The 27,564-nt window shown below is 52.2% G+C and overlaps 1 protein-coding gene across 2 annotated transcripts in view; it reads left to right on the top strand.

Annotated features, from left to right (window-relative positions):
- The window catches only part of Glis1 (GLIS family zinc finger 1), a 191,803-nt gene that overhangs the window by 145,331 nt on the left and 18,908 nt on the right, over positions 1 to 27,564 (top strand). For both annotated transcript variants that reach the window (XM_052716681.1, XM_052716679.1), the window contains exon 5: positions 26,352 to 26,513. In XM_052716681.1, the coding sequence (XP_052572641.1) occupies positions 26,352 to 26,513 (162 nt within the window). The remainder of the gene's footprint in view (positions 1 to 26,351; positions 26,514 to 27,564) is intronic.

Genomic DNA, 27,564 nt, shown 5'->3' with positions numbered 1-27,564 from the left:
GAACTGGTAGTGAGTTGGCCATTTCGGAGCCTGGCTACATCTCCAGCGCAGGCCGAAGTGAAGGTGGAGCTGAGCGAGACCTCCGACCACCTGCAGCCTGCCCCCAGCTCCTGTCATCGGGCAGTCCACGGCCCAGCTGTAGGCTGCAACTTTCTGGTTGGTTTCTCGTCAGTCTCTCAGAACTTCCTGTGAGCAGAGCAGTAGAACAGAACCCACAGATCTGCATGGTCTGGTTGTGTTGCAGCAGAATGGCCCAAACCCCAGGCCCTGGTATAAAGTGGTCAGCGGTAACTGCAGCTCCCCCAGAAGCCGTCAAACGGATCTCAGAAGTTAGTAAGAAGCAGAGCATGGAGAGGAGCTACTCAAAGGATGACTGCCATATGCTGCCGTGGTGAGGTGCCGAATGTTTCCCGTGCATTATTGCCCCGAAGCCTCCCACAGATCCGGGCCTGTCGTCACCTGCATTTCACAGTGAGAAGCCAGGGTTTCCGCAGTGAAGGCTCACCTCCATCCCAGGGTTACAGCCGCCGCAGCCATCTCTGCAGCAGTAGTGTGCCAGGGAGCACGGCTGTGCCCTTGTTGAGGGACAGTGTGGTACAGTGTGGAGTGCTGGCTGGGACTCAGATGGGCACGGGCTGCGGCTCTCGTAGATCTTTGCGGGGTGATCCTGAGTCAGCTAGCTTGTGGCCTGGGCTTTTGGCTGCAAGGACCTCATCCCCTAGCCTCTTAGGAGCAAGTGAGAGGTCTTGGGGTCCAGGGGTGTTTTTCTACATGTAACAAGTTGCTATGGAGGTGTGACACACACACATACACACACACACACACACACACACACACACACACACACACACACACGCGCGCGCCAGTTGTTTCACATGTGTGGCTGCCCTTCTATGGTGTCCTCTTGTCCGTCTGTGCCCCGACTTCATGCAGACTCCTTACACCTGCTTCCTGTTGCCTCTGAAGACCAACACTGACCTTTCTCTTTGGTTCTCTATCACCCACCAGGGCCTGTGGCCCAGCAAGTGTCCATCAGGTCACCCACTTTGGTCAGTAGCACAGCCTGTGGCCCCTCTGTGCCTTGGGGTCATCCACCCTCTGCCTGCTCACCTCCAGGGAGCGCTGTGCTCCCCTGGGACCGCCTTCCTGCACCGTTGGCTGCTCGCATGCTATCGTGTTGCTTGGATCGTCTTTCCTCCCGGGCAGGTTTTTGGTTAGTAACAATGATCTCTGTAACTCTGCTCGCTTCCAGCTCTTTATGTTTTTTAGTTTTTTATGTGTGACAGGGAAAGAGCCTTGAAACTAGGCCGCCCTGGGTTCAAACTGGGGCCGCACCTCTTGCTGACCCTGTGGACGATCGGCATGACTTCTGTGAGCCTCAGTCACTCCACCAACTGCAGTAGGAAGAGGTGGGCCAGCCCCCTGGGGGTGTAGAGAAGCGTATGGTGTGGGGATACCCTCCAGCTTCCCTGCCCCCTCCCACTCGCTGGCACCCTCCCCCAACCCAAACACGCTGGCTCTCCGGGCTTAAGCTGCACTGGCGTCACACCATATGATGGCACTCTGTGGGGACTGTTGAGTGCTCTGGCTCCTTTAGCCTCAGCCAAGCCTGGCATGTCCTGAGGCTTCCCCAAGTGTGCCCCTCGCCAGGTCCATTGCTGTGGTGTTTGCCTGATGAGGAGGCAGCTGCCAGCCCAGTGTTTACCTTGGGCGCGGGGGCTCCTCTCTGGCAATGTTTCCAGCCACAGAGCGAGGGCAGATTTATGGACTAGGTTACATAGAAATTATTTAAGGCCCTGGTCAGCCAACAATAATGTAAAGACACACAGTGCCTGTTTGAAGAAAGATCGCAGTGTCGGTGCCCACACTGCGGTCTGATTTACAGCCCAGGCTGACGATCCAATTAGCCGGCACAGCAGGGTTTGAGCTGAGACCAACGCCTTCCAGGATTATGTAGACTTTCCAGGTCCCAGCCATGGTGAAATTATAGCTGGAGACTTGTAAAGTCATGCACCGTTTATAAATGCAGTGTAGTCTTAACTGCCCTGCTGCTCAGCTTACCTGCAAGGCCCAGGAACCCCCTTAGGTCTGGCTCGCTCTTCAGAAATCCTGGGAGATTATTGCAGAGACCTGGCTCCCTTTGACTTACTGTGTGACCTTGTGTAGGTGCCCAGCCTCTCTGAGCCTAATTTTCTCATCTGTGACTTGGCTAGTGGGGCTGAATGGGACTTACGAAGAGTGGCAGGAACAGCCTTGTGGGACCAAAGAGACCCGATAAAGATCGTAGGGATCTCAGCGGAGTCCCTAGCGTGCAGAAGGCGCTCCATAACGGAGTGTGCGTTCAAGATCCTGAAAAGAACAGACATCCCATGGCCTCCTCTCTGGTTCTCTGCCATGGGGCAGGATGGTGAAATATGACACGGTCAGGATGAGGGTAGTGAAGGCTAAAATCCTGCCTGTAGCCCTTCAGGTAGCAGGGCCCGGGGTCCTGCAGGTCCCTCGTGAGCCCAAGGACTCACCACCACCCATCTTGGTCTATTTCTGAGGAGCCCACTAAGCAGGTATGACCAGGGTCTTCCTAAAGCACCTGCTGCGTGCCTGACCTCTGTGCCTAGAACAACACTGGATACAGTGTCTGCAGATATGTACTGGAGGCCTGGTAGAGCTATCTATCAGGCTGCTGTGCCCTAACGTGAGCCAAGTGAAGATCTCACCAGCAGCCCCACCCAGCATCTCCTTCCCGTGACCCTGGGAGGGAGACAGATGTCCACTGAATGTGTATACAGGGTTTCCCTGGTCAAAGCTGCCTGCAGAGGACTCATACATTTGTAAGCCGGGAGTGGGTTCCTACGGGCTGCCCTCAGCCCAGGAAAGCCTGGCAGCTTAGCTCCTTCTCCTCCCTTCGTGCTGGGGCCCGAGGGACACATCAGTCCCCACCCAGCACTGGGCACACCTGCCTTTTCCTTGTTTGGCCCTGCTGTGTGCTGCAAGCTCCTGGCTCCTCCCTGGGTTCTTCTTGAGTCTGCATCCTGGGGGTGGTCCCTGCCAACAGAGTCCAGAGTCCTGCAGAGGTTCTGTGGGGCTGTGTGCAAGCGGAACTGCCTCGAACGTTGCTCGTTGCTCGGTGAGTCCAGAAGGGCCCTGGCTCTGCCTGAGCAGTCAAGGAAGTCTTCCCAGGGGAGGAAGCACTTGTGCTGCACCTTGAAGGCTGAGGGGGCTGAAGGAGGAACAGAAAGTACTTTCCAGGGGAAGGGACCTTTGTGACCAAAGCGGCAGGCATTTGCATACATGCATGCATGATGATATATTGCAGGTGTACTATATGACCCAGTGGATATGTGAGTGTGTATGTAGATGAACATGTCAGCACATGTGTGTACAGTTATGGCAGAAACAGGCCTCTGATGTTTGATGGGATGGATGGCTGAGACAGGCCGATCTGGGAAAGAGGATGAGGCAAAAGCATGGGTCCCAGCTCCAAACTACAAGTGTCACACATTGACCCTGAGAACACAGGAAGCCTGGCTCTCGGTGAGAGAGGACCCGTGGTCCTCCTTATCTTCATCCCCGCCTCCTGCCTGAAGTGGCTTGGCTGTAGCAAGGTAGGGCCAGCAGGGCCAGGTGCTCAGAAGGACAGGCACCGGGACCAAGGGACTAACTAGCAGCTGAGAGGGGAATCAGAGTCCTTCTAACTCAGAGTGAAAAATCTCAGGACGGGCTGAACAAATGCCAAGGAAGGATTGTGGCCCGAGGACTTTTGGACTGACAGATCTCTCTGTGTGTCACAAGCTGGCGGTTCCCAGTGCCTACCCATTCTGTGTTGGGTCAGCCTCTGAGAAAGACTGGACTCAGCCAAGAAAGGCATGGTCCCAGCCCTCAGAGAGTCAGAGTCCAAAAAGATGGGATCTATACAAAGTGTCAGAGGCCAGCAAAACCTCCTACAATCTAAATTACTGTTTCTGAGAAGCCTCGGGCTTCTGCAAAACATTCCAGGCCTTTCTAGCTCTGGTCTGATTCTTAACTTCTGCTAATTCTTGCCCTTATGACTTGGGGATTCATAGCTTTCCTCATTTCAGTTTCTAGGACAATACAGTCAGCCTTGGGACTGCTGTCTGCTGTCCAGATGTCTTCACCTTCAGGCTGTAGGGCACTGTGAACCCCCAGAACTGGCTGGCTGAAGCCTGGACACAAGTGGTGGCTTAATAAGCATTGGCCACATCCTGGAAGGCTGTACGTATTGTGGGACAGAGAAGCAAATAAACAGTCTGGGGGTGCCCGCACCCCCCCCACACACACACAGAACACGTGAACTGAGTAGGGCAAATGGCTCAACACATGGGGAAGTGGGCATTCATTCCTTCATTCATACACCCTTTGCTCATCACCCCTCTGAATCCAGCTCTTGTGGGCTCTGACACAAGAATGCTCTCTGGATCTTGCCAGTATCGTGGGGAGGCCAGCCAGGAGAACAAGGCACCTGGGCAAGTGAGTTGACCTTTGGGAAACAAGTTGTAGTTTGTTAGATGTGGGAACAGTATGGTTCAGGAGTGTGATCCTCAGGAATGGCTGGAAATCTACTAATGCCAGAGTCTTGGGCAAGGATGAGACTGCAAAGGTCAGTGGGGTCCAGCCAGGCTAAGTTAATACACATGGAAGACGTGGTCAGTAGTATGGAGATCATAACATGGTACAGAGAGAGGCCTCCCCAGGCTAAGACCACTTTGATATAATTGACAGAGCTGGGGACCAAACTCCACAGGATGATGATCCACCTGTAGGGGTCAGTGAGTCACCCTCCCTGTTCAGGACCTCTGACTGCCTTCCCTCAGCCAGTGCATAGGCTGTAACTTTGTTCAGTCACTTTCTTGTACATCACACACACTTGTCAGTGAGCCCTCCAAGCGGCCCCTGCTGCAACCCCTGCCAGCTCATCCCGCATCTTCCAAGGCCTGGTTCCTGAGCTCCCGAGTGGCTCCGTCCTGCCTTTATTTGTGTAACACGAATCTTAAAAGGTCTTATAATTTAAAAACCCAGGTGCCAGATATTGGGGTAATAACTGAAAGATCAGAGAGACAAAGGAACAAGCCACAGCCACCACCTCTTACCTCACCAACTCCTCAACCTGAAAAACCTCCAGCCAAAAGAGCCTCTAGCTGAAAGGGATGCTTCTGCCGAAAAGCCTTTAGTTCCTGTCTCCTCACACCTTACATACCTTTCTCTGCCCAGCCATCACTTCCTGGGATTAAAGGTGTGTGTACTTCCCAGTACTGGGATTAAAGGTGTGTGCCACCACTGCCTGGCTCTGTTTCTCTCCTAGTCAATCTCATGTAGTCCATGGTGGCTTTGAACTCACAGAGATCCAGATGGAGCTCTGCCTCCTGAGTGCTAGGATTAAAGTGTATGCCACCACTGCCTGGCATCTATGTTTAATCTAGTGGCTTGTTCTGTCCTCTGATCTTCAAGCAAATTTTATTAGGATACATAATATATCACCACAGATTTGGGGCTTTCCTAATGACATTGGATTGACAGTACCTGGAGTCAGCCATTGGCTCAGGCGGAGGTTATTTATGTGTGTTCTCTGTTCCATTAACAATGACTTCGGAGGAGCATATGGAATAGATAAGGGTCCATGTAGAAGGCAGAACTTTCCAAGACACTAGAAACAACTGGACAAAAACCAGTTAGATATTTTAACATGCTTCACTTATAAAAAGACATATTTACCTAATTATGATGTAAATTATGAAAGGTATTCAGAAAAGTAATGAGAGTGACAAGGTAGTTCATGGTAGCTGCTCCATGTCCCCAGTATCGTGTGACTATTTCAAGGCCCACCTGATGGACCCAGAGAGCCAGATTCATACTTCCCAAGCTGCCCTGAACTCCACTCTGTTGCCCTAAAGCTCCAGAGGCTTCTGTGCTTTATCTTCTCTCTAGCCTGACACAGTGCTCAGATCCAGCCTCCTGCCCCTCTCTCTGGAGTCCGCTATAGAGCCCATTTACATTGTCATGCTTTCTATCCAGTTGTCCAGTGCTCCGTGCCTCAGTTTCTCCATCTGTAAAGTGGGGATCATGATAAACACACCTAGCACTAGAATGCTCCAATCCTAGGGACTTGGTGATATAACATCCCTCGTGTCTGGGACCTTCAAGCCAATAGAGGCTGAGCAGACACACTTGGTTCCCAGCCCTGGCCAATAGGATCACTCTGGGGATGGATGGGGAGGTGAGAGGTTGTGTGTGGAGGGGAGGGGGCTGACCTGGTGCTATTCGTGTGCCACTTACAACCCTGGCCAAGCATCAGGCTGCTTTCAGAAGGTTGGAACACTGTCTGTGAGAGGAGGCTGCACATGGCCTATGCTCAACTTCTTTGGAACCTAGAGGGAAACATCTTTCTGCTAAATGCCAGTTCTGTGTGCTGGTTTCCCACTGATGACCCTTGGCACATCCAACAGAGACTGTTTCCAGGCCTCTCCAGAGGCCCAAGGACACGACCCCAGCTCAAGAGTGTGGGCAAGGCTCACACTCATAGCAGTGAGCCTTTGCTTCATGGATGTTCCCCACTTTGCCTCCATGTCCTGCAGCCATTCTGAAGCTCTGTCCAGGGGGACCACAGCCTCACAGCAGAGACACAGCCTGGTTAGAGATTATAGGAGCAGAGCAGGCCCTGAGATTTTCTCGGCCAGCACCTTGCTCTGTAAGGAGGGAGAGAGACGTGGCCACCAGAATGGAGGTGGCCAGACCTTAGATATGAGTGTCCATGTAAATCTTTCTGGAACATTCTGGCCTCAGGATTCCTGAGCCTAGAAAAGCAGATAAGGTCACTCAAGTCTGTTCAGAGATGGTTCTAGATATCGAGAGAGTGGGTAGGCCATCTCAGATACCCATGCCCCTCCCTGCTTGTGTGGCCTTTTCTATGCTGTACCCAGAGAGCATCTCCTCCATGCCTCTGAAGCCCTGATGGGATCCTAGAAGGCGGTGTGCTGTCCTTCAGAGCTGGCATCCCCAGGTCCAGAGGACACGTTAGGGGTAGGTTGGTGGGCTTGTGCTGCTGCCTCCCTAATAATGACCCCAACCCATCCCCACCCGCACCCTCCCCCAGTGTCCCTGACACCCGCAGGCCCAAACCTGGATCTGCCCTGATACTAACAAATGACAAAATTAGCCCTGTGGTGACAGATCTGCATCAAATCCAGGTTCTTCCTCAAAGTTCTAGGACTCTAGAGCTGAGCATGGGTGGTCTCTTCTTACCCTCTGGTTTACCTCTTCTTCATAGAGACTTTCCCCAGCCACCTCCCAGGCAATGGTCACCTTACTATTTATTACCTCACCTGAGCTTGACTGCTTCCTGGATTGGCGTCTGTGTGTCCTCACTCATGTGTGACCCACGGAGGGCAGAGGTCGTGTATGCTGTTTTCCATGCTGTCTCCATCAGCTAGAGGAACGTCGTGTACCTTAAGACACTTAACAAGAATATAGTTAATGTGTGTGGGTACATGACTGTCTGGCTGAATGGACAGTTAGGAAAGGCTGCCTTAGACAGGGCACAGCATCCAAGAGCTGTGTAAACTGAAGCTGGATGGGTCCCCAGGTCTTCTGGGAAGTCTGAGGGAAGTGACTCAAGCCCAGACTGCTGTCTAAGCACACCTGTTTTGGTCCAGGTACACAGTGGAGCTTTCCTGCTCTTCCACGGGACCATCCAGAGCTGTGGGATAAGGTTATGGGGTTTGAGGAGAGGTCAAGAAGGCTGACACTCTCATAGTTAGCTAGGGATTGGCGCAGCTTAGACCCCCATAGCCCAAGGTTGTTCTCTGTTTAAAGGAGCCATGTTAAAGAAATCTGTGGTGGGTAGCTTCGCTTCTCCCTGCCCAGCTCCCATCCAAGGCTGATGACAAAAATAGAAATAGAAAGCCTCACAAGAGGCTGCCTCCTGTGTGACTGTGGCTGGGTAGAGGGGCATGAACGAGCAGGATGGGGGTAGGAGGTTCTTAGGCCATGGGAATGTTTGCTTTGCTTCCCCAAGAACTAGCTGTGGCCATGTAAATCACCCCGAGGAGATCTGGAGGGTCCCAAATGCATCTGTTGGTTTTTATAAAGAAAGAAAGACAAAGACAACAATCTTTGGGGTCTGCATAAAGTATTTTAATCATTAATGAACAAGGGAAGAGTAAACCCCTCCGGAGCAGGCAGGAATTCGAGGGGAGGCTGGTGAGGGCTGCCCCTCCCCCTGCCACCTGGGCCTGGCTGCTGCACAGAACTGGTCCAGGCACTGAAGCAGCAGGAGTGGAGGAGGGGCCCCACCAAAGGATTTGAAGGGACCTGCCTGGTTCTACCCACTGTAGCCACACTGCCCGTCCATAGTAGCATACAGCTGGGCGTGCGTGAGGCAGGAGAATGCTGCAGTGGAGAGTCCAGGGTTTGGGGCTTTGTGCTCTGTGACAGTGTGCATGTGGGTGCATATGTCTGTATGCATGTTAAGCTTTCAGCTCCTTAGGAGACATGCCATTTGTCCATGTGATTGCATGTCTACTAATTGTATATCTGCATACTGTAGGTCTGTCTACATGATCTGAATGAGTGTGGGGCATTTGAAGTGCGTTGGCTGGGTATGTTTGCAGAATATATGTTTAAGGTTATGTGGTTGAGAAGGCTCTTAAATGTAAGAATGTGGGAATGTTAGTGTGGGTTTTAGTGTGGGGTAGGAGGGCTTATATAGTTAGGTATGTGCATATTGGGAGTGTGGTAGAAGCAGGAACTGTGTGTTCACAAGTACCATTACCCATCCACATCCAAGATACCCACATCCCAGACACCACACCCAAACACACTCCATACCCAGTACATGCCCCATAACACACATACTACAGGATGCATGTGTGTGCTGAGGTGTAAGTTTCAGGAAGTTGGTATGGCTCTGTTATGTGCTTATGTTTAGGGAGTATGGCAGGGTGACTAGGTGGTACAGTATGAGCATGTGCCTACTAGATATTCATATGTAGTTTGGCATGTGTGTGTTGGAGGAAGTTGGAAAGGATGTCTTCAGTATATGCATGTGTAGTGGGTGGGAAAAACAAGTCGGGTTGACTTGGGGTGTGATATGTCAGTGTGGTAGGGATGATTAGCTTTGCCTTAAGCAACATGTTAGCTGTACAGTGTGTACATGTGTGTTAGGTCTAAAGGGTTGGTGCATGTATGCTGGATGTGCACAGTGTGTTTGAGGTATGCGTGTGTACTGGTATAAGGGATTGTTGGGTGTGTATAGTGCATGTATATTGGGTGTAAGGAGTTGGTGTGTACTGGGTGTGCTTTGTGCTTCTTTGGGGTATAAAAAGTTGGTGTGTGTTCCTTGTGTGTATGTTGGTTGTAGAGGTTGGTGTGTGCATGCCGGGTGCTTAGTGTGTGTGTATTGGGTATGGGAAGATACTGTGTGTGTTAAACATTTATTGTATATCTGTTGGGTGCAAGTGTTGGGAGCACTTATGTGCTCAGTGTGCATTGTTTGTGGGTTATGTGTGTGTGTGTGTGTGTGTGTGTGGATTGGGTGGATAGGATTGGTGTAGGGTTCCAGTTCCTGCAAGAGAAGCCACATTCTGTGGCTGGCTTAACTGGGTTCTCATGTAGGAGCCTGTAGTCCCATACCCATGAGCGCCACGTGGGTATTACAACTAGCATGTGGGGATAGTCCTTGGAGGCGTGAGAATGGCCTAGAGAATGGAGGGAGCGCTAATGTCAGAGTTTAGGCATGGTCACTGCAGAGGTCTGAGGGGATAGTGGCCGCCCAGGAAGTCAGGCTTAACATGGGAGGATGAAGAGGAGAGCTGGTCTGTGGAGCTCAGGGGGGCCCTGGCAGGGCGGAGGAGAGCTGCCAAAGGACTCGATGAAGCCCTGATCAGGTTCTGTTCGTGCAGCCGTACATGAGGCCCCTTGGCTCTAGGATGCCTTCAGTAATGTCTGACCTGGATTCTTCCTAGCAGCCCAGGGAGGGTCAGGACAGAGACAGTCACCCCATTGACAGGAGATGCATGAGGCCAGAAGGAGCTTTCCTTCCATGGACTTAAGGTCCAGTGGGTTCAATGGAGGCTGAGGGTACCCTCAGCCTGCTTCTTCAGCAAGAGGCTTCTGTCTTGGCATAGGTCATGCGGTGTGGATGGGCCACCATAGGTCCCAAGGTGATGGCTCCTTACTTCCCCAGGGGGCTCAGTAGCTGCAAGAAGCAGATAGCTCCTTTTCTTTGTATAAGTGACATAATCATGAAAAGTGTCGGAGAGCAGTGGTCTCCCAGCCACACGGAGGAGACTATCATTTGGCCCCTATCTGCCATACAAGAGGGAATGCTCAGCACAGCATCTGCACCGAGTAATACTCCGCAAAGAGTAACGTGACAGACCTTTGGCAGGACACCCCACTGAGAAGAGTTTAAGTCCCAGTTTGCCCTCATCTTGGATGAGGTTCTTCACCTCCCTGTTCTCAAGTTTCTAATGGGGTTGTAGAGAAGACTATGAATAATTAACATGGTTAAGGGGAGTGTTGTGAACATAAAATCTCCCAGGATTCCATGGTACACCATGCCCATCTCTTTTCACAGCAGTATTATAGTTCCTTATGTGAGTTGTGGTAAAAATTTATCCAGCCAACTGTCAGACTGGTCTTCTGCTATTTGTATTTTACAACAAGAACATTCAGTAACTATCTTCCTTCATAAAACTTAGATCTCCATTGTTAGCAGGCCCACAATGGAGAGGTCTGAGGACACTTTGAACCCAGTCTGCCCTGGAGTCAGAGTTCCCCTGGCTGCTGCAAAGCCAGTCCCAGGATGCTCATAGTCTCACCCCTCAGATGTCATCAGTCAAAGCGTCCTTGTCCATGGTTTGTGGTGGTGGATCCTGAACCACAGCCTGTGCTCCCTAAGGGAGAATATTCCTTTTCCGCCTGTTAGAGCGTGTATGCCTGTAAGGAAACCAACTCCATCCTGGATGAAGTCAAATCCAGATCCCTCTGGATTGACAGGGAAGAAAGGAAACCTCAGAGTTGGGCTCAGTCTTGTGGCCCTAACACCTGTTAGGAGAGCCGCACCTTCTTACAGGGTCTCTAGCTGCTTGATGCCAGCGCCAAGAGGTTCTCTGCCCAGAGGGGATTTTGGCAGGCTGGGCTGTTATTGTTCCTCATAGCCCAAGCTCCACTGAGCAGGTTACAGCATTGTGGCTGTCTGTTTGTCTGCAGTGTGGGAATGAGATAGCATTGAGCTTGGAGCTGTGGGAGGAGAACGCTTATGCCTACCCAGGCTTTACTGTGGCCCCGTATGTGGTCAGAATTGCGTCTGTGGCTCTTGTTCCGCTCAAAAGCAGTCACGTTTGTAGTCATAGATCTGGGAAGGGATTCATACCCAGGTTACGTTAACCACCTCACAGATCAATGAAGTAAAAGGCAGACAGCTGGGTTTTCAAATGGCCAGAGGCTTGAATGATGTTTCTCTGGGCAGTTATACAAATGGTCAGGTGCCCAGAAAAAGATGCCTGACATTAGCCAGGAACATGGAAATGACAAATGAGAAGTGGTGTGTGACCCCGCTTCACTTAATGGCAGTAATCAAAAACATGGTTTTGATGTGAGGGGTGTGGGGATGTGGCGACCCTGGAATCCTCACACATGGATGACGCCCTGGCTATAGAAAACAGTCTGCAGTTCTTCAAGCTAGCGTAAGGTCACCATCTATGTGGACTTGTTATTCTGATCCAGAGTACACACCGAAGAGAGGAAGAACGTCCTCGCCCACACCCACACATGAATACTCATGGCCTCCCCAGTCACAGCCCGAAATGTAAAGAGCAGCCTAAGTGTCCACCAGTGGACATACAGATAGGTCTCTTACCTCCACATAGCAGAACCCGTCCAAATTATTACTATCTTTTATATTTATTATATTTGTGTGTGATGTTGTGGCAGGGCATGTATGCTACAGAGCATGTGTGGGTGTCAGAGGACAACTTTTGGTAGTCGGTCCTCTCCTTCCACTCAAACATGGGTTCCAGGAATTGAACTCAAGTTGCAAGGCCTTCACAGCAATCAGCTTTGCCCACTGACCCATCTTACTGGCCCCAACGGAACATTATGTAGCCCTAAAAGTGACTGAAGTGCTGTGACCCTACAACACATCACAGAGGAATCTTAGAAACTCGATGCTAAGCAAAAGAAGCCAGGCATAAAACCCACATGTTATATGACTTAACTCACATAAGTGTCAAAAAAAAAAAAAAAAAAAGAAAAAAAGAAAGTCTGTCTGCAGTTTCTAGGGATTCAGGAGAGGGAGAAATGTGTCTGCCAGTGACACAGCATTTCTTTGGGTGAAAATGCTCTACAAACCATTGTGGTGGTGGTTGCCCAGGCATGAATATGCCGACAGCCGCTGAATTATATGCTTTAAATGGTGGGTTTTATGGTTGTGTGTGTTCCTTCTCTGCAGCGCTATTGAAAAGCTTTACTGAAACCTCTGGATGATCACAGGGGAACACACCCAGCACATCTGGCCTCAAGCTTGACCACCTTCTCGGCTCGGCTTCACAGGGCAGGGGCCAAGGCAGCTCAGCAGCCTCTGAGCTGCTGCAAGGGCTGCCCTCAAGGACAGGCCCAGGGCTGTGGCCACAGCGCAAGGCAGAATGGCAGAGCGGTGGAAGCTTGGGTTCTGAAATAGTTTGTGACGGTTTTATGTGGGGACCACAGTGCAGTGTGGATCGAGAGCACAGTCCTCCCTCTGCCCCTCACGGGAGACACTCTCCTCGGTGGCTGAGCTCTTCCTGGAGGTGATGAGCCCTATTTCTAATGAGAGATGGCTGCCACCTGCCCTGGTGATCTCTGACAACTGATTCGAGCAGAGAGGCACACACAACACCGAGCCCCAGCCCACACCAGCGTCACCAAGTTGGTGTTCCGTGATGCGGTCCTTCCAGCAACAGTGAAAGCTCTTGTGTCAGTTAGCCGGTGTGCCCTGAGTCCTGGCCCTCACAGTTCCATAGGTCTCTGCTGAAAGCTCTGCTGTTGGAGAAGTTCTGGGGGTGCTGTAGGAGCTTTGCCCGAGTACAACCTGAAAGCAGGTGTCTCACAGACACGACTGACTACTGCTGTCCCCCCACAAGAGAGCCCATGCTGTAGAGGAGTGGGGTTCAAGGCCAGAGTGCCCTTTAGTACTGTGAACATGATGGGAGACACAGCCCTGGCAGCATCCATGCTGCCTCGACTACCTCTAACCCTTGTCCAGAGGGAAGCTGTTGTTGGAGGAGAGAGCCCAAGGCTGGAAGATTGGAGATGGGGCTTCCTCTGTTGGGACACCACCAGTCTGACACTTAGCCTTGAGCCCATATCTGCAGCATCCCTCTGCCTCAGATCGAAGAGCCTTTCTCCTTACCCAGTGGGATGGGACAGAAGGCTGACTCTGATGGAGCAGTTTGTTGCCATCAGCAGACCCTCCTGGAGCACCTGCTGTGCATCCAGTCCATTGCCATGTCAAGGTCAGGACTGCCTGCCCTGTGTCTGACTCCTCCCCAAAGCAGTAGGAACGGGCACAGAGTCTGGAAGTTCCTGGGCTGAGTATGAGGTTGGTGTGGAGGGAAGAAGAGGCTGGAGACCCTAGGAAAACCAAGGGAGGATTCTGAGAGGAGGCTGTGAGCTGGAGCTCGCCGGGTACAGGCCTTCTGAGTCGATGATGATAGGAGAGGGAGCACCCCTTCACTGGCCCTACCACTCTGATCGTGTCTTAGTCCTTACAGTAAGTCTACTGGAAGGAGGGTCACCTCTGCTCCAGGACAGGGTCAGGCGACATGCCCAAGACCTGCACCAGCAAGCATCAGAGCTGGGGATTGAACTCATCTCCTGATCCATAGCCCAGGCCCCACAGAGGTGACACAGAAGTGTACTCCAGTGTTTGAGGCTGTGGCAATGGATGTTGAGAGTGTGTTGCCCCTCCCCAGGGCTCTACAGCTCAGTGTTTTCCTGGGGGCTCAGTGTAGCCATTGATTGCCCTCCCCATCTGTCACCCCCATTTAATTCAACCTGTTTCCCTGATGCCTCCGTCATTGCTGGCCACCATGTGTGAAACAGGAGCTCGATGACCTCATCCTTGTGAGCAGGCGTCCATGACCTTGGTTCATCCAGGGTCTCCACTACAGCCATGCAGCAGTCAGCACCATGGGCTTCATTCCAAGCCATTTGCAAAGTTGGTCATCACCCGTCACTTCCCTATCCTCAGAGCCTCTCTGGAAGGCATCACACTGTCCCCATGTTTTTATGCAAGCTAGTGGAAGACCCTGTGCCTCTGTCTCGTAGGACGGGAGTAAATGTCCCTTCCATACCTGACTGAGATCTTGCTACTGACTCATGGAGGGTAAGCGCATCCTGTAGCCCAAGGTTATATGCTGAACTAAGAGAGAAGTCTAGAATTGTAACCTACACCAGTCCATAAAGGATTGCACTGCCCACTAACTTTTTACAACACAGCACAGTATAAAATACGAGACAGTGAGATTAATGTGTGAAGAGAGCAGAATGTGCAAAGAAAAGGTTAGCCCTGCTGGCACCACTCAGAACTGATCTGTTATTTTGGAGGATTTTCCAGGCCTCTCCTGTCACATGATACATACACTTTACTAAAAGGAGCCATCCTGTGCTTGTATTTTGAACATCTAAACCACACGCAATTAGCTGAGTGTGTGGAACATGAATGAATAAGTGAATGAATGAATGAATGAATGAATGAATTCCAGTAGGCTGTACTATGTCACCAGCCTGCTAGACTTGGGAATGGCCTGGATTGTCTTCTCATGTGTCCAGGTACCCACTTCCCTTCAAATCACTGTCTTGAATCCTGTTTCCAGGTCTGTACCGAGGACTATGGGTGGCAGTACTTAAACAGTGTCTGGTGCTGTGTCTTCACAGCCCCCTGAGGTCTCTCATCCTTACTACTCTCATGATGGAGCAGGCATGCTGAAGTCAGAGTTAGATGATTTGTACCAATCGCAGCCTTAGGAGCTACCAGAATCCGGAACCAGATCCAGGTGACCCAAAGTTACTCCGTCCAGCAGGATAAACATGGGAGCAGGAAGATCCCGCCTGGGACTGTAAGGATGCATACACTGCCAGATCTAGGGGGTGAGAGGAAGCTATGGTAAACCTTTTAACTGCCTAGGTGTCTCTACCTGTCACTTGAAGACCTTTGGAGGCCCAGCTAGGCCTGGCAGGTTCCCCAGGCAGTCCTTAGGAGACTCAGGACTCTCTCTAAAGGTACCTGCTCTGATACCCCTATTGGTGCTGCCCCCTGACACTTAAGGGTATTCCAGGACAAGGGAACAGTGTTGTGAAAGTGAAGCCATGTAGTCCCTGTAGGCCAAGGAACCAGGCTAACAAGCCTGCAGGGGGGTTTGAACAGTGACAACAGCAGGCTGGCAGTCTCAGAATCCCTGACCATTGGGTAGGTGAAGAGCATGGAGGGTGATGAACAGAATTCAGTAGGATTCAGAATAGCAACGGAGAAACCGGCAGGAGAGTTGGGCAAGGCGTGTGGAGGATAAAGGCCTCCCCTCGTTTGGATCCTGGGCTGTACCCAACCTGCTTCCTCCTGAACCACACTGCAGATGTCACTTTCTATCCTCAGCCCTGTTGGCAGTCTCAGGGTCCTGCCTGGGCCCAAGTGCCAAGCAGCAATTTCTCTTCTGTGAATTATTGGTGCCCAGGTCACAGCTGAGCAGCTCAGTGCAATGGCATCCTTCTCTTTTTGTCCTGCTCTGTGTTCGAAGCCAAAGCTAAATGTTTTAATTTCACATTATTCCTGACATAATGCTAATGAGTTCCAGCCATCCCCGGGAGTTGGGGTGGTGAGGCTGCGCTCAGCCAGGCATCTGGGCAGCTGGCTTCCCAGAAAGCGCCTCATGTCCCCAGAGCTCAGGGGAGCATTACAGTGAGCATTTCCCCTCAGGGACGTAGTTATCGCATAGACATAGCTCTTTGGTTTTCATAGCTGGGTCTTCAGTGTGGTGACAGCATTGTGTTTCTCTCTGTCCCAAGAGAGGGAACCCCCCTGGGGAAGCTGAAAGCCCCGGCCTTTGCAGAGCCCAGTCTAGACTGGGCTGTACTGCTGGAGATCTGCTGGGGGTTTTGTTGTTGTTTTGGTTTGGTTTGGTTTGGTTTTTGTTTTGTTTTGTTTTTCGAGACAATTTCTCTGTGTAGCTTTTGAAGCCTGTCCTGGAACTCACTTTGCAGACCAAGTGGGCCTCAAACTCTCAGAGATTTACCTGTCTTTGCCTCCCAAGTGCTGGGATTAAAGGTGTGTGCCACCATCGCCCGGCAAGATCTGCTGTTTTAGGAGACACCAGTGCTCAGTGTGGTGGCTGTGAGCGCTAAGATTGTTTTCCGGTGACTTGGTAACCATATGTTCTTTCTCTGTCACCTCTTTGGTTGTGACCCAGTGTTTCTTTAATCCATGTAACACTTTGCTATTGACTCGATACATTGTAAGAACCCTGGTGTTGGGCACCCTTGGACTCCTCATCTAAGAAAGGGGGTTTATGGCCCCTCCTTCTAGCCAGGCAGGGTACAGAGAAGGCTGCTGAGCCTGACCGAGGTGTGCCAGCGATGCCAGCTGTGGTCCTCCTTGTCTGTGTTTCCCATAGGGGACATTGGTGTTGTCCATGTGACTTACACCAGAACTCAATCTGGAGTCCTCGGACTAGAATGTGAGAGAGTAGATGTAACTTTCAAGTTTGCCACAGCTCAGGCATCTGTGCCAGGGAGCCCACCTCCAGAAGCCCGCAGAGCAGCACCCAGCATTCCCAGGCACTCTCTCTGTTCTGGGACATGCAGGCTTATGTAGAACTGAAGGGCCTCCAGTCGCCTCTAACAACAACTCCTGCTAAGCCACTCTGCCCCATTTCTGGCCAGAGTTCACTTGTCCCCCGTCCATCTGATGGAGTCTGAGCTGGCTCCAGGAAATCTGAGTCTTCCCCATAGGTGTGGGGCAGACCTCCTTGAGACACAGAAACTACCCAAAGGACAGCCCAGGCTAGAGTGCTGCCAGGGCCCCCAGGGCTTGGCCCCAGGGATGGGGCAGCACAGTGCAAAGCCTCCCCACTTTGGGGGAACCCTACTATGTCCATGGCTCTTGTGTCCCCTCTGTGTCCTGGCCAGAGCACTGTTTGGAAGATGGGAATTCAGGAGGCTGTGCTCTTTCTCCCCAAAGCTCACTCCTGGACCACACTACCTTGGGTGACCACCGCTGGACAGCAGGCTACCACCCACGCTGCCCTGGAATCCCGCTCCAGAGAAGGAAGGGAGAAGGGCTTCCCTTGGTCATGTGTATTCCTTGTTTTCATTTTGTCTTTAACAGGTATTCACACATACCCCTACTATGCCGGGTACTGCCCTGGGCACCCTCGTGTGGGTTTGTGGCAGACGCGTCATTCGAGGTATCAACCACATGACTCATCTGGTCGGCAGAGTTCTTTCCACTTGGTCTTGAAGTCGCTCAAAAGCCAAGAGCTTGCTCCTGGCTAATCTGCTTTCTGCCGGTCATCCCACTCCCTGGCCCTAAAGTAGAGGCCCAGTTCTTTCTATTCCCCACACCCACTCTAGAGATGAGCACTGAGTGAAAGGCACTTTCCCAGGGTACCTGGCCGAGTGAGGGGCTCCTGTGTGTCTAGTAACCGGATGTCACTATGGACACCGGAGAGTGGGTCATAAGCAGAACTACTGACAACAGGTCCCTCTCCACTACTGCGCGTGCGCCATAGAACAGAGGCCTCTGACTGGCATGTGGACCTCCCCTTCCTCAGCCAGCTTATAGGCCACTGGAGGAGCTGTGAGATGTGGACCTCTATAACTGGATACCTTCTCCACCTATCTCTTAGAGCCACAGCCAGAACACACTGAGGCTCAGCCCTTAGGTCATTGCCTTGCCATTCAGTGCCTCAGTTTACCCGTCTCAAAGACAGAAACCTAGTCTTGCCTCTCCCAGGGTTGCTGTGATACTGATGGGACCAGGGAAAAGAGGCGCTCAGCACACGGGGCCCTGGCCTCCAGGATGGCCCTTACCTTCTCATTCGCTCTATAACTGGATTTCCTGTGGCTGACTGTACATGTAATGCTGCTGCTTTTGACACCATCCTTCACTAGTTTGAGGGTGCATACAGGGCTGAGGCCTGGGGCCTAGGCTGGTACTGTTCCTTCAGATTACCTCTGCTGGGCACCCTCCATGAATTTGGGCACTGGCTTCACTCTGTGTTACAAGTGGAATGTGAGGCCCCAGGGCCTCAAGCAAGGCCCCAAGGAATGTACACGGCATGAACAGGGAAAAGTCCACTTGAGCACCGGTGGGAATTCACGGCAGGTCAACAGGAAGGAGGCTCAGGAAAGGCCTCAGTGTGAACCGCGCCCAAAAGAACCAGAAGGGCTGAACAGAAAGCAGGGGCTTCGTGGGAAGGGGCAGCATGGGTGTGGGCTGAGGGCAGGGCAGTATGGACTGAGCTGGAGCAGGGTGGGAGCTGGGCATGGGCTAGGAAGGCTGGGAGGAAGGCCGCTGTCTGGGGGTCTTCACAGGCTCTCTGCCTAGTCCAAAGCCAGCCTAGTCTAGCTCCGCTGTGGAAGTCAGGAGCCAGTGGGCCTAACTGCTTCTCCCTGCAGCTTCTGCCACCTCATGGAGCTCCCTGGAGGCTAAGAGAGGGTGCAAGAGAGTAACAGCCTTGGGGCCCGACTGTACTAGTGGGTGTCTGCATGCTGGCATGTCATCATGGCATGCCTTTCTTCTAGGACACAGGTACTGGCCACCCTGAGGCTCCCCTCATTCCACACGTGTGTCAGTTTTTGTGTGTGTTGTGTTGTGTATCAGTGAATGTTTCTAGAGACTGGGGAGTTGGCATGTTTGTGCAGATGGTAGTATCTGGGGCTTGTGTATTTGGGGGGTTATATGTACCAGCATGCGTGTGTTGGCCTGTGTGTCATGAGTGATAGGGTGTCTGTCTGGTGGGGAACATGTGGAGTATGTGTGCAGCAAATGTGTATGAGAGAGAATATCTAGGTCTTGAATTTATGTTTGTGTGCTGGTGTCCTCTCTTTGACTTACTTACTGCTTGCTAGGTTGAGAAGAAAAGTATCCATTTTAGGATGTACATGTGTCTGTGATTCTGGGTCTCTATCTGGTGGCCGTGTGTGTGTGGTGGTGTGGGGGGGAGAGCTATTCTGCTTGACTCCTAGTCAAGCTTCTCCGTATCCCCTGGAGGGCAGGCTGTCTTGGTCCTTGCTGGCTGACCACCAAATCTCCAGGTCTCCCTCAACTACTAACTAGGAATGGAAACCTGTCTCCTTTGTGGACAAGGGTCTGTGCCCAAGATGGGCCTGACCCAGATTATCGGTGTGGTCCTGGTAAGGAAAGGTCTAGGCTCCACAGCCTCAACCCCCCCCCCCTTCCCAGGACAAGCAAGACTCCCTGGTCCCCTTCTCCCTTGCTCTATGCCCCACTCTGTCACAGCCTGCCAGCTTCTCTGGCTGGCTTCAAAGGCTCCTGGAAGCTGGGTAAACAAGAAGAGATTGCCACACTGGCCTGCCTGGGATGAGAGTGTGTCTCAAGGTAGAGAGCTCGGCACTGGGGCAAGCCCAGGCTCCATCCTTAATGAGCTTAAAGACTCTCACATGTAACCTAAAATCTCTAGGGCTTAGTATCTCCCTCTAATGAAGTAAATCACTCTGTCTACCTAATGGGATTGGGGAGACAGTGTTTGGGGAGTTTGATCTGGTCCCAGGTATGTAGCAAATGGAACAGCTGCTGCAGAGCAGAATCCTCTACTGCACACAGCTGCCGGTTCATTCTTTGTGCCCCGAACTAGACTAGGCCCTCCCCCAGAGGCCTCACAGTTCAAACCAGTGTCCTTCAGCCCTGCGTCCTCAAACCTTCCATGTCTGTCCCTTCCCTTCATGCTCTGACTGTCCCCCAGAGGACTGGCGAAGCCTGAGGCTCTGAAGAACCGTGTGAAAGCCACCAGGGGATCCTAGGATGGTACATTCAGGGCCAGCCCGAGTCTCCCCCGGGGTGAGGGGCTGAGGAGTGGCCCTCAATCCCCGGATGGCTGGCCTTTAGAGCTGGCCAAGTACAGCATTGTTTGACATCTTGGAAAAGAATCTGGCACCGCACATTTCTCCCATCTAAATCATTGTAAAGTAACTTAAAAGTTTGTACAAAAATGAGAAGCTGATCTCTGAATGGCCTGCCAGGCTATTGTAACCCAATATATTTTACCCTTAAACCAGAAATGTGTTTGTTTAGAAGCAAGTCATTGGCAAATGCCAAATCTGGAGGCATTTCCTCCCCTGCCCTGCCTCACGCCCTGTTCCCCCAAACCTTTTTTTATTCTCTGCATCCAGATTCTTCATCAGGGCATGAGAAACTGGGCCTTCCTTCCTCGTGGGCCATGTCAGCCCCAGGGAAGAAACTTGACATTCATTAGGCACCAACTGTGTGCCAGGTCCTACTCTGGATCTATTAGTATTATTTACTCCTCAGAGCTGTTTGTGGCGGCCCCATTTAGAGAGGAGAAAATTGAGGACAGAGATGGCATATGATTTGCCCAAGTTCTGGGTGAGTTTATGCATGGTGTCATCATACACCTTATGTGTGAAACAGAGCCCTTGCTTCTTCCCCAGGGGCCAGAGGGAAAGACATCATCACCAGAGCCAACTGCGTCTGCCACCCAGAAGGTTCTCCTGCAGGGTCTCAGCCCTTGTTCATGAGCAAATGGCTCAGAGGGCAACGTGCTGAGAACCTAATGGGTTCTGCAGATTCTAAGCCTGACCCAGGGCCTGAGAGGTCCCGGGCTTTGACTAACCCCTCCCCACCCAGGACTGGAAGGGTCCTTGGGCTGGGCCTGGAGTGGAAGATGCTACCCCCTCCTTGGCTCCAGCAATGGCTCCCCTGTCTTTCATCTCCCGCCCTCCGTACTGTGAGCTGCACGCAGCGGTAATGGATTGCAGTGGACTTTTTTCAATTAGGCTGATTTTCCTCTGCCTGTTACTATAAAACTCCAGATGGTCTGGGGCTTCACGGTTCCTGGGGTATTTTCCCCCATTATTTTAATCTTCTTTCGTAACACGCCCCACATGTGGGAACAGGGCCTTTCAAGGCTCTGTGCTCTGTGGATCAGCCATGCTTTCCTGTCCAGTGCGCTGCCTGGGTTCTCCTTTCTGTGTGGCAGCACCACAGAGCAACTCCCACCCTCGGCCTGGACCTGGGTTCGCTGAGCATCAGAACCCATGTTGAGCCCGGTTTGAAATCCCAGGAGTAACTCCTGACAGCCTGGTTTCGGTGCTCTGTGAGCACCCTGAGGAACCGAGAAGAGAGTTTAGGGATGTGCAGTCATGTCAGTCAGACTTCAGGCCCGATCCGAACTCTGATTGGCTATGTGAGAATGGTGACATCACCTTTCTCACCAACCGGGCGGTGGTGGCGCACGCCTTTAATCCCAGCACTCGGGAGGCAGAGCCAGGCGGATCTCTGTGAGTTCGAGGCCAGCCTGGACTACCAAGTGAGTTCCAGGAAAGGCGCAAAGCTACACAGAGAAACCCTGTCTCGAAAAACCAAAAAAAAAAAAAAAAAAAAAAAAAAAAAGACATCACCTTTCTGAATCTCATTCCCTTCGTCTGCAGGGTGAGGCTGGGAAGTCACTCCTCTGGCAGGGCACAGTGTCTTGATTCAGTGAAGCACAGAGCACTAGACAGTGGTAGGTGTCTGAGGGTATCGCCAGACACCTGGTATTTTGAGTTTATTCCGCTCTCTCTTAGGATGTATTTCAATGTTGATATATTTTTCAGGTGAATGAGAAAAAAATCTAGCCACCCATCTTGACATGTTTTGAGGCTTTTAGATACCCTCTTCTCTAGGTACTCTTCCCCCAGAAGTCACCCATTCCCATGTGTGAAAGCTTTTGCTTCAAGCCTCATGAACCTGGAGTATATCTGGTTAGTTGAACTGCATGTTTAAATTCACCCTGAACAAGATGTGTCCACAGAAATGTCTGAATGCCACTGGAGGCATCAAAACCAAGAGCCAAAGGATCTGCATGCATGCTTTGGTTCACAAGCAGCACCCTTCCCATTGCCTAGGAGATATCTGGGCTCTGGACAGGTGAACTGAACTCACCTAAGATCATCCTCTTGGGGTGTGGAGAGGATAGATTGGTACCATACTGCACAAGATGCTGAGGTGCAGTGGTGAGAGCTGATAACATGGTCAAGTATCACCAGGGCCAGATCATACTGGCCAGAATGCCAAGATAAAAATATATACATGCTAAGGTACAAAGGGGCTAAGGATAGACATTATGGATGCCAAATGGGAGTGGACTGGGAGGAGGCAGGTAGCTGTGTAGATTCCCAGGTGATTCGTGCTGCAGTGGGTAAAGATGAACCTCCATGGGGTGCTGGCTGATTGGATGCTTGGGGTCAAGGAGAAGGAAATAGGTTCCTAGCTTCGGCATCTGGGTAGAAGGGGGTCCCACCAGCAGAAGCCATGCTGGAGCACCCCAAGTGAACAGCCTGCCATCAGAGCATGGGCTGGGCCATGGCAGTAATTGTCCAGGAGTATTCTGTAAGGTTTTTAAGGATCAGAAATGCTAGAACTCACCTGCTCTTCGGTGTGTGTGATTAAAGGCAGCCCCAGGCTCCCATTCCTGCTTCTCCTGACCCTGGCTCAGCAGCTGTCTCTAGAACCCTGATGCCCTGCAACTCTAACCACCTGGGCCTGGGCCTGCTGTCTCCCTGAAATGAATTTCTTGGCACCTCCTTTGCCAAAACCCAGGCTTCAGGGTCCAGCCCCTCCAGGCATGGTTTGGTAATCCACAGCCCCGCAACTGGAAGGCCCCCACATTCAACTCTTTCTTAGAGCTCTGAGCACCTTCTGCTCTCCGTGGGACTTTGGGGCATTTTGTGCATTTGCAGTTGGCAGGTAGAGTATGGGGAGGGGTTGGCCAAGTAGTGGGCTGCTTTCACCCAGTGTCCAGATGAGGGAACTGAGACCCACAGAGGGACTGGCCTGGGATCACTCAGTAAGTGAGCAGTCAAGGTCGTCTGCAGCAGGGGCCATATCCGCCATCACTGTGCTTGCTGCCACTGGGCCTCAGCTCCTCAGCTGACCCGGCAGAGTTATAAGCACTCAGAAGGCCGTGGGGAGAAGGCAGCATGCTGTGGCAGCACCAGACCCTTGGAGCTGGGGACAGCACGCGTTGACTTGATGGTCGCCCTCACCCCCGCTCTCTGACCTCATCTGTGCAGTTGTTGAGTAGAGATAATAGAAATGATCGCAGGACTTGCAAGGGCTGAGCAGCTCTGAATCCTGGTCCTGATGCAAGCATGGATCTGCCAGAATCTGTGAGGCATCTTTATCTCAGCTAAATAAGGGCAAGGCAGCATCCTTCTCCACCTGCCACTTCCTGTAGCTGTCCCTGAAGTGACAGGCTACTCCCAGGACAAAGATGGGGAGAGAAGGCAGGGCTGTGCAGAGAGACCCTTCTACCACAAATGCAGGGAAGGGTGCTGCCTGTGGAGTCAGGAAGGCTCCTCCTAGGAGGCGTGTGTTTGCTGAGGGGGCAAAGGAAGGAAAGGCCTTCAAGGCCTCGTGAACATATTAAGAAAGGCCTTTGGGATGGAGATTCCTGCCAAGTTCAGAGTCGTCTCTCCACAGCTGATGTGTGGGATGTATGGGGTGGGGGAGACATTGGGGCATCCTGGAAGACATTAACACAGATCCTGGACTTCTGAAAAATGTACACATTAAATTGTCAGTATGGGAAGAAAAGGCTTCCCAGGAGGGGTGCAGTCTGAACAAAGGCAGGGGTGAGGAAACAGGTGTTCGGAAGTCCAGACAAAGATCCACAGATTCCCGGTGGGAAAGAGGTAAACTGATCCCCCAGAGTCTGACAGGCTCTCCCAATGTCAGAGACATCACGCAGCTAAGAGTTATTGGTCTCCTCCAACAACCTTTCCCCTAAACCAGTCAGTAAGAACAGAGGGCCAAGGGGGATGCTGAGGGGACACCCTGTTCCTACCCAGGCTCCTTCATCACATGGGGATGAACTTGGCACAAGGCCTTTGGAGGTGAGCAGGGAGCAACTGGCCACCTGCTGTTCCCCATCCAGGATTTCCTTCTTGTTCTGATAAAGGAACAGGCCCCATAACTAGAAACCCAGCTGCAGAAGCCTGCATTAGTGTGACCCCAGCAACAGCCTGTACTGTGACCCAGGTGACATCCAAGGGGTCATTGTCTCTGACCCTTGTCCTCGTGACTGTACAGGAAGTTCTGCTATGGCCTCTGCTCTTGTCTGGGCCTCAGTGATCCTCTTCTGTAACTGCCTTCTCTCTGTCTCTTCCCCAAGTCCTACTCGCCACCAGCAGCCAAAGGTGGCTCTTACATTCTATTCTCATACACACACACACACACACACACACACACACACACACACACACACACACACACGACACTGTCCCCATTCCTCCCAGACTGCTGTATATATGACCCTGTCCCTTCTAATTCCTGTAATTCATAGATGACGCTGTCCCCATAATTCCCAGAGTATGTATCTGGTCTTGTCCCTTCAATTCCTAGAGTATACATCTGACCCTGACCCCTTCCCAAGGCCTACCATACCTCTAGGGACAAGAACATAAGCCAAATGGACCACAGGATCTTACCTCTGCCCACAGGCTTCTCCACACATATCCCAAACTTACTAGTGGGTACAGCACCTTTAAAGCTGGCAATGGCAATAAAGAATAGACAGCAGGTCAGGGGAGAGGGAGACAACAAAACCTTTAGCAACTTCCTTCCACTGAGGGGGGCTAGAGGAGGCGGATAGAAGAGCTGTTTTGGAGCTCTGGCCCTTGAGGAACATGCCTGCCCCTCTTTGTCCCCAGATACCTGTTACTAGCAGCCCAAGGGGACCTGGTGCCAGAGGGCAGACATGGGTGCTAACCTGGGACAGGTGCTCACGCTGGCACGTCAACCAGGACATGGGGTGAAAGCCAGTGGCTCAGTCCCTTCCTTCTCAGCAAGCATAGACAGCCCACCTAGGCTCTGACATTGCATTTGGCCTATACTGGTCTTTGCTACGCCATGTGACTTTGGGCAGGTCACTTTACCAATGTTTTTGAGATGAGGACATTGATGTCATATGCTTCCAAGTTATATAGTTAAACGCCAGCACCATGACTGGAGCAGCAAGTGCCAGCCACTGTTGACCTTCACCACACCCTGCAGTACACATAGCTGGCATGGGCGGACAGTGGGGAGAGGCAGAGGAGGACAGTTGGTGACACCACACTAAAGGTGGGAACTGCTGCCTCACCCAGACACTCTCTGAGCTGGACTTTGAAGGCTGAGCAGGGAGTAGCTGATGGTCAGGAGAGGTGACCTTTCTTGTTGAGTGGCCTGCATGAGCAAAGGCTGAAAACTGCCTTCTGCTAGAGGAGGCTGGGCAGGCAGAGAGGCCGCAGGGATAGAACAACAGTCAGGTCTGTAAGGAGAGGGCCACGGGATTATATTGGTATGTCAAGGCTCCTGGGCAGCTGTGTGGTGACCAGGGCAGCGGAGGCAGGGAGGACTTGATGTGAGAGGCTGTGGACGAGAGGTCCAGGCTTGGCAGAGGTTGCAGGGACAGACATTTGGGGCCATGCAGGATGATCTGGGTGGGCAGAGGCCCCACACTGTTCCTTCCTCCCCCACTGTGACTCATCTCTGCCAGGAACCTAACAGTCGCGCTGTGTCCACTCATGTCCAGTACCTAGTACATAACCTACTAGATGGTGAGCGTAGGACAGCTAAATGACTAGATGGTGACTCACACACTTCAGTGTACAAGTGTGACTATTGGTCTCACGACAGTTATCAAGGATGATGCCCTTGTACGGTCCCTCATGGATAGCCACAGCCTCACCTTTGGAGAGGGGGCAGATACAGCATCAAGAGTGCAGGGCACCCCAAAGCCTCTTGGGGATGGAGCCCTTCCAGTCCAGGCTGGACTCCCTCCTTCTGGGGTTCCATGCCCAGACGTGATGTGCCTCGGAGTGGCTGACCCCAGGGTGCACAGCTGGCGTGTGTGTGCGTTGTTACTCCCAAGGTCAGAAGCAGAAAGGTCATCTTCTCCTGCCCTGGTGGCCCATTTCTAAGTCTGGCCGCTTTCTAAGCCCTGAACACTTTCCTGGGGCAGTGTTCCCAGAAGCTTAGGGAGGACAGAAGGCAATTTGGGCTGGGACAGGCAGGTTTCGGGGTGCCATTTCTAGATGGGTGGGCCCTCGGGGCTGAGGGCACCCCTCATCAGCCTCTCCTGCAGTTCGAAGGCTGCAGTAAAGCCTTCTCCCGCCTGGAGAACCTGAAGATCCATCTGCGGAGCCACACAGGCGAGAAGCCATACCTGTGCCAGCACCCGGGTTGCCAGAAGGCCTTCAGCAACTCCAGTGACCGTGCCAAGCACCAACGCACCCACCTCGACACGGTAGGTAGGCCTGGATGTGGAGGCGCTGGGGGGATGCACACAGACCCCACCCTCCCACGGTGTCTCTGCCTGTGCCCAGGCTGTATATATAACAGAGGGCAGGTAACACTGGCGGGGGCGGATGGGGGCGTGTTCTTTGGATTATAGGATAATTAGTAGGCTCCCTGGCTACTGAGTAGATAGTTTTTTCCTCATCATCCTCCAGTTGTGACAGGCACTAATAACTTGGGTATGGCCGTATGTCCTCAGTGAGGATGTGGGATGGGTGGACTAGACAAGGGCCTCCAGTTGAGATTGCCCTACTTGGCCCATGAGTACCAGCCCAGACCCGAGTCTTTATGGGAAAGTGGGTGCTCTCACCCCCACATCCTCTGTTTGGCAGGCCAGCTATATCCACATCCTGAGCAAGCCACTCCCTGCTCTTACACCCCTCACTGGGGACAATGCATAGGCTCTCTAGGGCTATCTTTGTCCCTTAGGGAGTTGTAGCTGGTGACACGTGAGATTCAGCGTCTTACCCCAGAAGCCTGACTGTCCCATATAGTGTCTCTTTCCACTGCCCCCGCTCGTGCCGGGCAGTCGAGACCCACAGCTCTGTCCTCATTGCCCTACGCTTCCCCTGTGCGGGTAAGGACCTCAGCAGTTAACACAGCACTTTCAGAATGTTGTTCCTGTACCCACCCTACTGCCAAGACCCCCAACCCATTTGACACAAGAGCGAAGTGGGCTTAGGGGGTCACATGGCTGGGCTCTGGCAGAGGCGACAGACTCAGTCCTCATGCCAGTCTCACAGGTGCTGGGCAAAGTGGCCTGTACCTTGGGAGGATCCCAACCCTGTGTGTAGCACAAGGCTGGAGTCTGCTAGAAAATCCCATGTCTGGACCTCCAGCAGTTCTGCTCTGCTGCAGATGTGTGGGGAGCCGGGATGGGGCACGTCAATAAGCCTACCCTGTCCAATACACAGATGAGGAAGCAGAGACCCAAGAGGGTAACAGAGCTGTTAGTTCAAGCTGGAAGCCATAACACAGCAGAGGTCAAACCTGAGAAGCCA

This window comes from Peromyscus californicus, unplaced genomic scaffold (assembly GCF_007827085.1).
Source record: "Peromyscus californicus insignis strain IS unplaced genomic scaffold, ASM782708v3 Scaffold_5__1_contigs__length_169319896, whole genome shotgun sequence".
Taxonomy (NCBI): domain Eukaryota; kingdom Metazoa; phylum Chordata; class Mammalia; order Rodentia; family Cricetidae; genus Peromyscus; species Peromyscus californicus.
Note: the sequence above shows the minus strand (reverse complement) of the source record. Positions and strands in the feature narration are given on the sequence as shown.